Raw genomic sequence first — 16,355 nt, 5'->3', positions numbered from 1 at the left:
CAGTCGAGATCCTGTTGCGATCCTGTTCTCGCGCCGACGCGGCGTGGCGCGGCGTGGCGCGGCATGGCGTGGCGTGGCGTGGCGTGGCGTGGCGTGACGCGGCGCGCGGACGATGCATCGTCGGCATCGTCGGGCCTTACGCCTTCGTTGCCGATGTAATATCTGCTCGATCGAACGAAACCGGCGCGGCTTAGCCGACCTACTTACGGCCGACCGCTCCCTGCTCTCGAGTCCTTTTTTCAGGTTTTTCCTTTCCTTTCCTTTCGGCTAACACACACCGTGCGCGCCTTCGCCATTTACGCCGTCGCGCGTTTATCGCGCTTATGTAGATAAGCCCAGAAACAATGTGTCGGATGATGAAGTAATCCACACGTTGCATTATGTATATATATGTACATACACACACACACACACACACACACACACACACACACACACACACACACACACACGTGTATTATACGTATATACATCTCGCGTGGAATTTACGGGTCGCCGTAAACGTCATAAGGCGGGTGTTTTATCGCCGGTCTTGAGAAACCGTGCCGGTAAGCGTTGATAGTCGAAGACTCGGGCTCCGCACCCCTCATTCAACGTTGAAGCTAACGCGCCGCGATACGCTCTTCGGATACTTCACAACGACAGAGCCGAGCGAACAGACTCTCGCGTTCGCAAAGTGCGAAGTAAATCGAATTCGATAAAAGTTTGATCCCCTCTTTCTTTTTTTATTTCATCGAGAATAACGTAAAACGCGAATTCTTGTTCGGGGAAGGCAGAAGCCGGCGGCAAGCGCGCTTCGATAGATCCGACGGTCGCTTCAGCCGTAATGGCCAATGACCTCGAGGCCTCGTATAGATCAGGAAGTATACTCCAATCGTTTCAGCACGCGCTCCCCCCCCGGGTTTCGCGTTGGGAATTGTGAGGATTCAGTCGTTGCGTCCGACTCCGGGCATCGATCTTCTCCGCTCGATCGCTCCCGAGGCACTCCGTTCCGCGGGCGAGCGCATTCGTCTCAGCACCCTTTCGATCTGACCGGCGACTGCAGCCTCGCTTATCCAAGGGAACCGAGTCCGACGTCTTCGGAACTTTTAACGACGCGATATATTTCGCGCCCCACGTCTCCTCGTACCTTCTCGTATCCTCATATTTTATCGGATGTTCCTACATCTCTCACAGGGTAAAAATTATTTTTGATCGTAAGAAACGAGGAAAATATTTATCATTAAAAAATAATGAAGCTATTTATAATTTTTCGCCGATTTTTCCGGATTAATTTTAATCGAGAAAAATGAAGATGAATTTATTCAGTAATTATTTAATAATTACAAAGGCAATTCGGATTATCGGGGAACCGTCGTGTCTCAAGTCTCAAGATTTACCGGAATTTCCTCGACGTCCCGATCCTCTCGGTCTCGATCTCTTCTCTCCACATCTTCTTCACTTCGTGCAGGAGCAAGAGCCCGTTCCTCTCGATTCCAACTCGATGTACCGGTTCTCATTTCATTTTCTTTCTCTTTCTTGTTGTCCGAAGGGGAAAGAGAAGCGAAAGGAAAAATGAGAAAGAGAAAGAGATAGCACGGACAAACGGGGAACAGGGTGGAGGGACGGCGGAGCGAACGAGAAGACGGGGAATCGGGGTAGGCAAGAGAGAGAGAGAGAGAGAGAGAGAGAGAGAGAGAGAGAGAGAGAGAGAAAAGAGAGGACTGAAGACATAGGCAGAGGCATACATCGGTACCCCGGTCACGACGATCGCGCCGCAGGTATTTATAGCGCGGCCGAACCTGTTAGGGGGATTTGGTCAGAGGAACTCACGCATGCATGCACGCACGCACGCACGCACGCACGCACGCACGCATGCACGCACGCACGCACGCACGCACGCACGCACGCACGCACGCACGCACGCACGCACGCACGCACGCACGCACGCACGCACGCACGCACGCATACATACACGCCAGTTCTTTCCACTGAAGGCTATTCCGACGAACGGAACCGCCATTTTGATGTCTCACCGCGGTACCGAAGCTGTTACCTTCGTGTATGCTGTTACTTCGGGGGTTAGGGCGTGACGTAAGCGATTGCGCAAAAGATGTCGTTAGGCGCCTCGTCTAACTCGTAATTTCGAGATCGGAATCGCCGGCGGTTGATTTCGAGCTCAGGAACGAATCTTTTGAGAGAATCGACAAAAGAGATCATCCTCCCCGGGGTTGCCGTGGGCGCAGGGATTTAAATTCCTTCGCTCAGGTCATTTCTGATAAATTAATTTCCAAGGGGTGCTTTGAACTAGCGTTTCGCTTTGTTTACTTAGTTTCAGTTTCCTGATTTCCACCTTCAACTTTTCCTTTCGATGATTTTGGTAGCAAGACTTCTTGATATTTGATAGCAAGACGTCTTGTTTTTTCTTTTTTTTTTTTTAATGACAAACGTACTAAACTAAATTTTAATAAAAAGATATATTAATCGCGAATAAAGATTTTGGTAGTTCTTTGTTAGAGTGTTCAGTAGAACACATTTTTTAGCGAACAGGGAGGAGATATATTAGACGTACTTCTAAAGACTAAGCGAGAAGATTCTTTTCTTCTAATATATTTTTCACAATGACCTCAGTAAAAACTCCACGTCCTCGCGCAGATAATTTCCTGGTTGGCGCTTCAACAATAATGATTATACGACATACACAGTCCTTGTGCTCCGTCGAAAAGCATTTGATGTCAAAGCCGAGAGAGACCGTACACGTTCAAAGATAGATCATCTTTTAGAATCGTAATAAAAACACTCACATGCAATTGAGAATGCAATGAAGAAAAAAATAATTTCCTAAAAATTGCTATTTTTTTAAGCAACGGTAGATTTAGGGTATTTAAGGTACTATCGACGATGTAAATGTAATGGCATTTTTTTTCATTTTGATTTTACAATAATTTTTTATTAGATTGATGTTGTTGATATAAAGCCATTTGCCTTTAATTTTAATGTGACAGCTGAAGATAACGAAAGATACTTCTCGATACCTCGTTCGCGTCGAAGGGAATATAAGCGGGAAGAGACAACCGGTATTCGTTGTCGCTTGCTACGCTAATTGAAGACAGTTACTCGCCGGTGCACTCTGAGAAGAAATGCTCGAGGAGAAAAGCGGGAGATCACGTACGCGCGCGAAGGACGAACGTACGGCGAAACGGCCGCTATACGGTACCTGCGAATCTTCAAGGTTGCTCGTAAATTCAGACACCGAGAGAAGAGCGGGCCAACCGACGGTTATGACTGTCGTCGTCGTCGTCGTCGTCGTCGTCGCCGTCGTCGTCGTCGTCGTCGTCGTCGTCCCATCCGCGCATTACGTATGCCGGACCTCGCTCGGCTGACATACGTATCGAGGTTCGATTCCTATGTCACCTTGCGTTGCGCGTTTCGTGCGAGTCGTAAATTCGCAAGAGTTTTCCTTGATATGTCGCGCGAATCTTGAAAACGGGAGGAATTGTTCAAATTACAACGACGCGCGACGTTACTGAATGTGAGAAAGTCACGTTTCTCCAGAAATTCCGCTTTACTGATACTTCTCCGCGGTGTTTTCCTTAGAATTGTTTATTTACGTTGTGATAAATGTAATTTATTTCATGCTGACCAAAGATACTAATACAGATGATACAAGTAGAGATATTACTTATTAACAAATGATAATAATAATAATAATAATAATAAATTTTTAGTTTTTCTGCTAGAAATATATTTATGATGTATTAAAGATTTATGATGAATTATATTTATACGGAAAGAATAGTTTTAAAAGAATTTATAAATAAATTTAACTAGGTTTGAAAATAACTTTGTTCGATCAACAAAATTATTAGAGAATACGTGAGAAACGTTTAAATATGATAATACTTCAAAAACTTTTTATCTAATTATAATTAATAATTTTTGTTCACAAATACATCATATGTATATTAATATACTCAACTATCGTAATATTTTAATTTTATTCATGAAAAAGAAATCACAAAATTGAATCCTCGATGAATTTATCTCAAATCAAATAATAATAATCGGAGAAAAGTCATTCTCACACGTGCAACTCTCGAATAAGAAAAAGATATACAATCTTCTTTTAATGCGATTCTCTGGAGGCAGGAACCAGGAATTTGAGGAAACTATAGATCGTTTGGGCGACGCTTATTGAAATTGGAAAATAGTATTCGTTTTTCTTTCACAATAGATCGTGACAAGACCGATGACGACCGGGCGACGACCCCGGAATCCCTACGCAGCAGCAGTCCAGCACCATCCCCATCGCCGCCGCAGTTAGCGAGCAATGCTACCAGCCCTCCACCGAGACGGTTCATATCCAGCATCCTCGGCGGCGACGTACCATACGGCAGCAGACGTCACGTGCTCACCCGGGCGGAGCGAAAGGAGTACAGCAGCCCGCCGATAGCCTCGGACGATCCACCACAGTTCCTGTCCAAATCGGAGAAGATCGCATTGCCGAGGCCGCAGACGCCGCCGAAGACACCCCGCGTCGAGCCACCTACCAGGGTCTCGGTTATCCAGAGGGTGCCGCCGCAAGGTGCCTCCAGGAAGGAAGAGAACAAGATCGAGATCGACAGAGTCGATCCGATACAAGCGCCCGAGCCGGAGCAGGTAATTCTTACAAATGAGAATGATGTCCTAACATGGGCATAAAATTTGCTGGATGTGTATTTCTCGATCTTCGAACACTCGAAGGTGCAAACGTGCGAAATCGTGCATTTACGCACGTTTGCACCTTTTCTGACTGACGGAGAGAATCGAGATGTTTTCGCCACCTTCGTTGGCAACGATAACCATTTTGTACGGTAACGATTGTTGCATCCAGTGAATTAAATCTCGTCTCGTATGCCTCGTGATTAAAATAATTGTAATAGTAATAAAGGTATGGCACGGTTAAGACATTTAAAGACGCCCCGAGGGAATACGGGGGCTCTCTGTTATTAACCGCTGATGCAGTCACGCTTCGTTAATTTCGGGGACGGGATTTCGTTAACCTCTTCGCAGAGTCTCATGCATTATGTATAGCGACAAAGCGGATAGAGAAGGGTGAGGAAAATTTTGCACGCTGTATTATGCGTAACATTATTGAGAATCTTGCGATTTTGCACGCCGACGGTTTTCATGTATGATGTACGAGAGTTTATAAAGTCTGAATGAAAATGTAGCCGTGCATAATTCGCGGTAAATCCGTATACTTTTTGCGAAAAGGAAGAAATAAAGGAGTGTGACAATTTATTCGTTAAAAACAAAGTCAATTATATCGATGATCGAGGATGATTCAAGTCGTTATCAAATAGTGATAACGTTGCGATGCCAAGTATCAAAATTGTTGGATAATGGTAAACATAGACTAGCTTTGATTTTAAATTTTACACAATTTAGAATTTGCATAAAATCACAGTAGATTTGCAGAAAAAAAAAAAAAACAAAATTGCTGTATTTATTAATCTTTGTCTGTGAAGATTGATATGTGATGTATACTTAACAGCACTTACATCGCTATTATTTATTGCATTCATAATTCCTTTCACGTACTATCATTTTATTATGCTTTCACCGATGGAAAACAAATATCTGTTTTATATCTGTGGATTGTTTGAACATTAGTTTGAATATATTTTCTTCATATATACTTCATATTTACTTCATATTTACTTCAATATTATTGAATAGATACTTATTGAGTATGATGATGCTATTAAAGTTTTAATTATTATGAATCATGAGTTTTTTCAAGATTGATATTTTACGTTTTGTTATGTATGCAGGGATATGTAAATCCTTTAAGAGATATGTAAATCCTATTTTTATGTTATTTCTTTAAGAAAAGTAGATACATGAACAAGCAAACACATACACACACACACACACACACACACACACACACACACACACACACACATATATATATATATATACACAATAGAGGATGAGCTATGTTTTTAAATTGTTAGTTGTTTATTCAGCTTTCTCATAATTTTTGTTAATTTACCTTTCTAATTCATTTCTTGTTTACTTTAACACAAATTTGTTATTTAATACTTGTTATTACTTAGTTTAACACTTAGCATCTCATCAAAACAATTTCTTAATCAATCTCTTAATCATCTCCTTGCAAGAAAAAAAAGAGACAAAAACAATATTGGAAAGAAAGAAAACATCAAGGAGAATATAACTTGATATATCTAGGCGTTTTTTAATAAAATTTTCAATTATAAGTTAATTGAAAGAAGAGGGTGCGTTGTGGCTTTACGAGTTAGCACAAGGCTCCTAAGCTTGAGGTTCCGGGTTCGAATCTCGATTATATATAAAATTGAAAGAAGAAATATTGAAAATTGTGAAATATACACACGCGATGAAAGTCAACGATAATATTAATAACAATTCCAGGAGCAGCCCATAGATTATGCAGTGCCGAAGCGGAAGGAGGAAGACGAGGAGAAGTGTCGCGATGGTGCGATAGCATCGCGTAGTCCTAGCAATTCGATCGCGAGGTCTCTTCTGGCCGTGAAGCTATCCGGGTCACAGGTGGTACAGACATCCGGGGGTCACGGCAGATCCTCAAACTCGGGCAACAGCGGTTCCTCCGGCAGTGGCGGCGGCGGCGGTACCAGCAATTCCTCACCCTCAAACGGCGGCGGCGGCAACGGTGGCGGTGGTGGCAGCGGCGGCGGTGGCGGTGCTATGATCGGCGGTGGATGCGGAAGCGGAGCGATGATCGGCGGGGGTGGCAGCGGCGGTGGCGGTGCCCTGGGTGGTGGAGCGGGTGCGGGAGGCATGCCCCCCGGCGGAAATGGGGGTCGCGGCAACTATGGGCCCAGTTCACCACCTACGGGGTCTCTACCGCCGTTTTACGAGTCGCTGAAGGGTGGCAACAACATCGCGAACTTCGCCAATCAGTACAACAGCTCTCAAGGTAGAGACTTCGCCTGTGTTCTCACTTTTACTTCCTTTCCTTGCGAGACAAGAAGACACGTATAAGCTTCTACGACTCGACACTTCATTACACTTCGTTACATTGAATTTTCTCTCGGCATATAGTTTGTTAGTTAGTGCTAAATTAATTTTAATATTGATAATCGTATTTCAGAAACTTAGACATAACATCACATTTTCTTTATCATGATTAATTAAATTATTTTTATGAATTAATCGAATCAACAAGAGATAGCTAGAAGTGCCATTTTTACTTATTAATTTATCTTATTAATTTAATTACTAGCTTAATTATACAACTAAAATTTTAATCTGAATCTTTCTCATTTAATTTCAATCATTCTTTTCCGGTAATATTCAGAACTCGAATATTGTCATGTTCGTATGTTTGATTTCAACTGATGTTTATCTTGTATAGAAACAAAGTGTGATTTCAATACAGCGTGAGATTGTTTATATTTCCTCTGTCCAAATTATTTGAGATTGTTCGCGATCAGTTACGACTTGAGTATTTAGTGTGGCAAATTCGATTATCCATGTCTCACCACATCGTAATCCCACATCCTACACTTGGACGCCGCGTGCGTCAAGTTATATTAACCTTTCTCTTTTGTTTTTATTATCTGTGGGTTTTTTCCCTGTACATTAGCTTTCGCTTTTGCTGTTACTTGTACAAGGTTTTATCATACATTATTAAGTAATTAAATCATTACAATACTCATCCTCAGAAACGTAATTTTTATGATGCAAATACTATTATAGAATGATAAAATGGAAAGATACCAATCTTGGCAAATCTGAGAAGACGTTTTATTATATACATTTTATTTGTAAATAATCAGATTATTTGCAACGAAATTTGTTGTCATTATCTAATTAGCTTTTTTTCGGCCTAGAGAACAGAATTGATAAGTTAAAAATTCGTAGATTTTGCAAAAAAGTTTTTATTTGTTCCTAATCATCCACGTTGTTGTTTCAGGAAACGCATACCTCACGCCACTAACGGCGGTCGGAATCGAATGCGACACCGGACAGCAAGACAACTCTCAGCACGCACAATACAACGCACAGGAGGGCAAGCAGTACTCTCTCCTACAGAATGTTTGCGCGAACGTTTGCGCGTCCTACGGTCTTACGTTCAAGGAGGAGGAGGAGGAGCTGGCGGGCTACAAAATTCAGCCGAACGACTTGCTGTCCGCGCAATACGGCGCCTACGACGTCACCGACACGGGCATGATGGTGGATATGGTGACCGGCACCATGGTGGTAGATCCGCTGCAGTTCACCGCGGCGACCTTGACCTTTAACTCGCCGTCCGATCACACGGCACTCCTCGAGACGCTGAATGACGCGGCGGACCTTCTGTTACCCAGGTTGCAGACCGAGGACGGCGGCAGTGATCTCTTAGAGGAGTCCCTGCACTCGCCCGCCTCGACCGGCAGCAGCGGAATCGGCCAGGACGCCGGTCAAATGACCACTCCCGTCGAGCCTAGTGTCGATCCTTTCCCCGAGCACAGCATGGCCTTGACCAGAGGCTTTGACACGAGGTGAGCTCACGCTCGACTGCCGTGAGAACCGCTCGCGCTCTAACTAACACTATCTCCGCCGTTCGCCGTTTGCTTTCATCGTGTAATCGCGGCCGAGTTAGAAAGCCGGTCGTATAATACCGTTTGTTTGAAGTTCAATCGCGGGCTAGAATAATATAGCGTTGACGATGAATCGCTTGCCCTTTTCTCAGACACTACACGACCCCGCAACACTTCAACGCGTCCAAGCTCGCGGGATTGAGCTATGCGGCCGGCGAGACGAGCTACCAGTCGCTTCAGAAGGAACGTCCGGATCTCGCGTTGCACGTTAATCAGAACCATCAGCACCAGCAGGAGCAGCAGCTGCAGATTCAGGTGCAGCTGCAGCAGCATCAGCAGAAGCAACAGGCCGCGTCGCCGCATCAGCAACAGCAACAACAGCAACAGCATCAGAGTCTTCTGAGCCCCGGATTGAATTTCAATAATGGTAAGTTATTAATATTTCTCTTATATTTCCATGCAACTATTACTGAACTAACATTGCATTTTTTGCACAAATAAATTTATAGTTACGGCAATATCTAGTTTCAAAATTGTAGCAATTTAATGGATCTTTTTTGTGGTATGCTTGAGACATCAAAATATAATAATAATAATAATAATTTGATAATTATATCAAAATATTTGTAAAGAATGATACATTCTTTTTATTAACAAGAGATTTTTTATTTATAGATTTAGAACTAAGAACTAATGCCACGGTTCGGTTCTTTAATCTCAATCAAGGTTTAGAAATAGACTCCGGTAGCAGCGTAGGCGGAAGCCTGCCCAGCCCTGGGACCGCGAGCTGTTCCCTGGACGGCGCCTCGACCGGCACCTCGCCATCGTGCGGACTGGGAGAACACGCGCACAGCCCGGTTGTATCACCCACCACGGTCGCAGCTCAAGCCGCCGGAACGGTTAACGAACCACCGCTCTCGCAACGGGTCGGTGTACTTCAACAAAGGGTAAGCGACCCAAATTGATCCAGGCAAAAGCATATTTCTTCGTTATGCGATGTTGAATTACCGCTCAAAAGCGAGATGATGATGATGACACTTCGGGGTGTCGTCTGCGATACGATCCGCAGGTTTCTCAAGCCTCCTCGATCCGATCGAGTTGTTGGAGCAAACTCGCGGATCGGTTCCAGAGTGAGATCGATATATAATAAAGACGACAGCGAGTGGATCGTTGATTCCCACTCTCACGCGTATTATGCAATGCTCAGTCAATTTGAGTGCTTCATCCGATGTCATCAGTCTTCTGATCATCATGTAAAGCACGGCGAGAACTAACGTGTCTTCTCATCGATTCGTAGCTGGGTTTACCGAGCGACTGTCAGCTAGAATTTGTTAACGGTGGTCATGGCATAAAAAATCCTCTAGCCATCGAGGGTCAGAGGCAAGCGGCAGCTAATCGAGATGAGGAGAGAACAAATCGTACTCCGCCTGGCAAGGTAATGCTGCTTTCCGCGCGTTAGATCGCTGTTTTTCGCGCAATCGTCATTATCACAGACGTGGCTGAGACGTAAACGAAATCGCTATCGAATTGCAAAAGTCGCCGTCGCGACATCACGACGCAGTCCGTTGTAACGTAATTACCCTCTCGACCCTTTGCTCAACAGGACGACGATCCCAATCGTTTTACCTGTCGCGTGTGCAGCAAGAACTTCAGCCTTCAGCGGCTTCTCAATCGTCACATGAAGTGTCATAGTGACGTGAAGCGTTATTTGTGTACATTCTGCGGGAAGGGCTTCAACGATACGTTCGATCTCAAGAGGCATACGCGGACGCACACGGGCGTGCGACCCTACAAATGCTTCCTCTGCGAGAAAAGTTTCACGCAACGGTGCTCACTGGAGAGTCACGGTCAAAAGGTTCACGGCGTTCAACATCAATACGCCTATAAGGAACGACGCGCTAAGGTAAGCTTCGTTGAAAATGACATTCTACAGAAGAAAAACAAATTAATTTTCTTTAAAAAAAAAAAAAAAAAAAACAAAAAAACAGATACAGATTGAAGTAATATTTTGCGTATATTTAAAAACTTTCTCTTTATTAATTTTTATTTATAGATTTTTATAAATGTATTTTTAATTTGTTATCTGCATGCAAAATGCCTGTTTGACAGATGTACGTTTGCGAGGAATGCGGACATACGACGCACGAGCCGGAGGTGCATTATCTTCACCTGAAGGAGCAGCATCCCTACAGCCCGGCGCTGCTGAAGTTCTACGACAAGCGGCACTTCAAGTTCACCAATAGTAACTTCGCCAATATGTTGCTCCAGGTGGGCACCGACTCCGCGTAGACACGATATTAAACGTTGAGATTCGTGTTAGGTAGAAAATAAGTAGCGCGTTGATTAATCGACGATCTGATGTAGGGCGGCTTCGATACTCGAACGAACAAAACAAAATATACAGCGCGGTATACAAGAACACGAAATTGTTCTTGTTGATGTAACTCTTCAGGGTGGCCTCTTACAACGGGACTCACGGAATACGGACAGCTGCGGCCTCGCGGAGCGACGAGAGACGGCCTCAAAGGGCGGCGACGCGGCTCATCAACAGACCACGACCAGCTTCTAAATCAATCGAGAACGAGAATCCGGATGAAAGAGAAAGAGAGAGAGCGAGAGAGTGAAAGAATAAGAAAGAGAGAGAAAAGGGGGAAAGAAAGAGAGATGCCGATCGATCACGCGTTCGTTCTTCAATCAGGCTGATGAAGGGACGTCTCGCGCGTTAAGTACCTGCAGGTGGCTCCCATTGCGGTGACACTGATGAATGAACAAACATCGAAGTTCGACGACAGGATCCGATTGAGGGATCGCACGGGATCTGTGACCAATTAATTCCTGCCGTCTTAAATTCAGGGGATAGAGGAGGCAGAGGACCGGGGATCGCCAGAGGCGAATAGAGAAATAAGAGTAAGGAAAGATCTTCGCGTGCAGCTACAACAATCGCAAAAGTAGACGATATCTCACTTATAGCTTCTCGCTGACGCGTAGAAACGCAGCATAATCAAAGCTTATTCGCGTTATTCTTTCTTTTTTTCCGATTCGGTAAAGAAATTATCGTTTTATTGAAAAAGAAAGACAGCTGTTCGAAGGGGAACATTGTAGCGGTTATTAAGACGTTGTTTCATTAATAAAGACCTTGTTAATGGATGCGCTTCTGATGAATTCTGTTGACGGCGGCTCGTTGGGCTCTCAAATTCTAACGACCGTTCTGCCAAGCGAAGAATTTCAGAACGAATTTAGCGCGTTGCGGGCGCTATAAAATCTCGCTTCTGCCTATTGTCGGAGACAGAGTCCCACATTTCTTTCTTATATGCTCTTAAAACCTTTCTTCTTATAGCCGTACTTTAGTTTGTACTTTTATCTAGCAGAATAGCAGATTAATTTAAAGAGAAATCCTATAGAACTGATAATAGATTATAGGGGGGGAGGGAGGCGTATGAAATGCAGACGTACTCATGCGTACGCATACACGCACACACGTATACACATACACATATACACATATACACATATATCCTGCCACACGCAATATGCATATACCGTAGGTTTTTAGGTGGAATATTAATATCGTGGCGCGCGCGACATCGAGCAGACCCAAAGACTCGGATAGAACGTTTCAGGAATGCCGATCGACCTCGGCGAGCGTTGCCGAGGCGGGAGAAGAGTGCGATCACACGGAAGACTTTTTTTTCTCAGAGATGTATGGCGAGTTACGTTGCTTTTCGACTCGATGGGGCGAAATGGGGTTCTCGATGTCGCGATCGCCGAAGGGGATGTTCCCTCGAACGCGATCCTCGTCGTGAATTCTCCACTGTCTTCGATCGATCGGGACACCGGAATCGAAGGGAATCAGCGTTGCTCGAAACGCCGGGCGCCGCGGAACGGGGCGAGAGATCACGTCGGCGGGGGTGACTCTGCGCCGTACCATCGTAGAAATAGAATTCGCGCTGTCCGACGCCTGGCGGAACAATCGCATCGGGGAATGATTAATAAAACGAACGCTATCGTTTCACCATATAACGTTATTGAGATTCGACGATTAAAGTTTACTGTTTGCTTTAAAGGAGATGTTTCGATATTCACAGCGGAACGATACGCGGGTGTCGTTTTAAAGAAAACTCCGGTTTTTTTTTTTATCTCTCCGGTTTCCATTATTTTGCCAAACGTCGATATATATATATATATATATATGCAGTACATGTGTAGTACGTTCCCAACCGAAGTGCACTTTGGGTAATCTGTGATATGATAAGAGTAACAAGACAATCCACTCACTCGCTCCTCCACGCACCGGATTTCGCTTTTCCGTTTTCTCTCGCGCTTGTAGTTTTCTTCTCCTTTTTTTTTTCTTCCTTCGGGTTCGGGTAAGAGGGGACAAAGAGTAGGAGGAGGGTACGCATACACATACCACACACATGAATATGCCCACGTGCACACGTCCCCGCCTCCAAAAAACACATACACATACATATACATACTCGTACACATACAAAACGGGATTTCGTGCAATTCTGAGGTGGCAGTACTTGAGTCGAGCAACCGGTATATTCCGCTCGATTCCTCTCATCGCGGACTCGCTCGCGGAAATAAGCTCGGCTTGCGAATTCTAAAATTTAGGGTGCTCAACACTAGGGTCGAGCGACGCGAGCTAATCTCTCGAGACTACAAGATTAACCCTTTGAAATGCGATGATTACAACGCATAACTCTCTTTCTCTCTCTTTTTTTTTTTTCTGTTCTTTTTTTACACAATATTATCTGCCTGATGATTTCCGTTTCTGAATCACATCGATGGTTAGCCGCTGATCCATCTGAGACTTGATACCTTTAAATGTGGTAACGTTATCTACATTTTCATCACTTCAGAGTCTTCTTCTTTGTATTTATTTGTATCATAGATCATACATTTTATCATAGTCTAAATGCTGTATATATGTACATACGCTTGTCTACGCCATTCCCGTGTACGCACAGAGTAGGGGAGTTGCAGATGCGCTTGTCAAAGGGTTAAAGAAAGCCGCGTCGGTGAACACGACCTCGAAAGCACAGTCCTTCAACCCTCGGGCGAGCGCGAGAAAAAGTAACAATATCCGATAAACACATATCTGTTTTTACTAATCGCATGAACTTTTATAGGAAATTGAAAATAAGGATACAATATGGTACTTTTACAGCTTCTAAAAAACGTAGATTTTAAATGCCTCGCAATCTATAAAAGGTAAATGAAAATTAAAGAAACGACTTTCAGAGGAATTCGTTTGTTTTAATATTTTCATTCGAGAGAAGTGGAAAAAATTCTGGTGATACAATTTCCGGTAACTTCATCGCTCTAATTGGATTATGATGCTAAAATCGAATGACTAATAATTTGCCTGACTCTTAAATAGAGTGATTGTACAAATTTTTTCGCAGCGCGATAAATATTAAAATTGTGTTTTATATATAACGAAGAATACTGGAAAGTTAATTAGATTTGTCATTCTTAGTCTTATGCGCCCGCCCGATGGTTAAAACGCACCAAGAGTTTGATGTCGATCGAATGTATATATACCGTATAGAAACTCTATATATTTATATATATATATATATATATATATATATATATATAGAGAAACTATTGATATATATATTTATTTTCCACGTATATTCATATACTCGTTTTTAGGCTCGCGGTCGCCTCGGCGCGGAGGTCAACGCCGACGTCCCGCCGCGAAGACGTTCTTTCCTGTTGTAAATAGTTTTTTTTTTTCCTTCTTTTTTATTTCCGGCGACGGAAACGGGTACCGGTTAGTCCACGCGATATTGTCAGAATCTTGCTTGCGACAGTAATGTAAGTATCACGTACTTGTATAGCGAACGTACGGGGATTTGGGGAAAGGGGGGGAACCGGCACACAGGTTCTCCCGTACTTACATCTTACATTAGAGTAGAATACTCGGAGGATAACGGTACTTGTCGTCGTACACTGTCAATCAAGTTAATAATATATGTTACGCATTATCTCTCTCATTTTATTATTATTATTATTATTATTATTATTATTATTATTATTATTATTATTATTATATTAATAACATTATATTTTTAAATACGATATCTGATTATCTACGTTTTCGCTACTATTTAATTTACGCTCAGTATTGTCACAGATAATAGCACTTTGACTATACGTTCAGCAGAATCGTCGATCTGAAATCAATTTGATTTTTTCATCACCATCTTGCTGTTGTTATTTCGATATTTGCATACGCTATCGATTTTCCGAGGCGTTCAACCCCACTCTTCATCCCTAGTACTTAATCCGTCATTATTATTATTATTATTATTATTATTATTATTTTATTATTATTATTATAATATTATTATTATATATCATTATTATATTATCATTAAGTGAGTTGAATAATGAATTTAATTATTGATTCTAAAATTAATATTATAGATAATTCTACATATGCAGGATATACATACAGCTCTTATGTGCTTCTTAATTATATATGAATACTTCAAGAAGCGGATTTAGAGTCGAAAATAAGAAAAAGAATAATATATGAGCATCGATTGTTTAGACTTTATCTTCTGAGTCGTAATGAATTACAGAAAATAAGATTGTTATTAGATATTCTAAAGTGTCACTCGAAATAAAGTAATATTGTAATATATATATGTAGATTTATATATCAATTACACTACTTTATTTCGAGCCGCATTTTAAAATGTATCTGTATTTATACGAAGTATTAACGTATAATTGAGAAACATAATATTTATCAAATTGTCCGGTTGCAGAAGCAATCCTCTTGTCGCAGAAGACACGAGAGACGAAGATTACGACTAGGGAAACAACCATAGCGTAGTGCGTAATTTGCTTGATCTATGAAGACGAAGGTATTTCAAAGAGTTACTGATTATTTTTTATATAATCATACTATATATGGAGTTTTTAAAAAAAGAACTTTCTCTCATTAAAGATTTTTCGCATATAAATACACATATTTTCTTTCAAAAAGTCTGAATTTTATCGTCAGAATGATTTAAATGAAATAATTTCAAAGTATGCGTAGAAAACATTTCTGTATAACGAGATGGAAGATTTCTTTTTCTTTTTCTTCTGAATTGAGCAAATTTTACACTGCGAGGGCGAAGTTATATTAACGTGCGATTGCGAACCGAGCGTATGATTGTATGCGTGGAATATTATTGTATGCGTGCAGGTCTGTACGGCGTATAACACAGCTCTTAACTATACTTTCGGCATTTGTAGACAAAAATAGATACATCGAAGCTCTGAAGTAAAAAGTGTAGCTAAAACGGGACAGTCTTACCGTCCGATATGCTGTGCCGTGTCGTTTGCGAATTTGTAAATTCTATTAGAGCGCGACTGCGTCATCCGGGACATTGGTGTCTACTCATTACAGATCGTTATTAATTTGTAGCTAACGGTAAACGTGGTTGCGCGCTCTTATATGTTTGCGAGAGATAATAAAAATTAATATTATATATACACTCCATATAAACGCTTACTTGATACTCCATCTCGTTTGTCACGCACTTAATAATTATATCTTTATACATATCTTACCAATATTAGAATGGATTACAATTCTGAGGCGCCATCATTTTCTTTTATGATTTTGCACATTCCGTTTTTGCGGAATTGTTTCTCAGATAAAACTTTCAATTCAATTAGAAATAGCAATTATCTTTTTACATGATTGTGATTGCATATATTTGAAAAAAATATCAGATTTTCATTTTAATTAGGATTTTTAAGGATTTTTAGAGAATTCTGGATGCATAGATATGG

The 16,355-nt window shown here is 42.1% G+C and overlaps 1 protein-coding gene across 6 annotated transcripts in view; it reads left to right on the top strand.

Moving 5' to 3' along the window:
* The window catches only part of LOC105434009 (uncharacterized), a 28,979-nt gene extending 12,914 nt beyond the window's left edge, over positions 1-16,065 (top strand). Inside the window, exons 2-10 of one of the 6 annotated variants that reach the window (XM_089074870.1) lie at positions 4,214-4,638; positions 6,418-6,943; positions 7,943-8,510; positions 8,702-8,976; positions 9,225-9,496; positions 9,847-9,984; positions 10,153-10,452; positions 10,659-10,817; positions 11,002-16,065. In XM_089074870.1, coding sequence (XP_088930996.1) covers positions 4,214-4,638; positions 6,418-6,943; positions 7,943-8,510; positions 8,702-8,976; positions 9,225-9,496; positions 9,847-9,984; positions 10,153-10,452; positions 10,659-10,817; positions 11,002-11,118 — 2,780 coding nt within the window. In that variant the 3' untranslated portion in view covers positions 11,119-16,065. Of the gene's footprint in view, positions 1-4,213; positions 4,639-6,417; positions 6,944-7,942; positions 8,511-8,701; positions 8,977-9,224; positions 9,497-9,846; positions 9,985-10,152; positions 10,453-10,658 lie in introns of all 6 variants that reach the window. The other 5 variants (XM_089074872.1, XM_089074871.1, XM_089074874.1 and 2 more) reach the window with 5 other exon arrangements.
* Positions 16,066-16,355: the final 290 nt, after the last annotated feature.

The sequence above is a fragment of the Pogonomyrmex barbatus genome, unplaced genomic scaffold (genome assembly GCF_055798465.1).
Source record: "Pogonomyrmex barbatus isolate J1 unplaced genomic scaffold, ASM5579846v1 scaffold18, whole genome shotgun sequence".
Taxonomy (NCBI): domain Eukaryota; kingdom Metazoa; phylum Arthropoda; class Insecta; order Hymenoptera; family Formicidae; genus Pogonomyrmex; species Pogonomyrmex barbatus.
The sequence above is the reverse complement of the archived record's forward strand: the minus strand, read 5'-3'. Positions and strand labels throughout refer to the sequence as shown.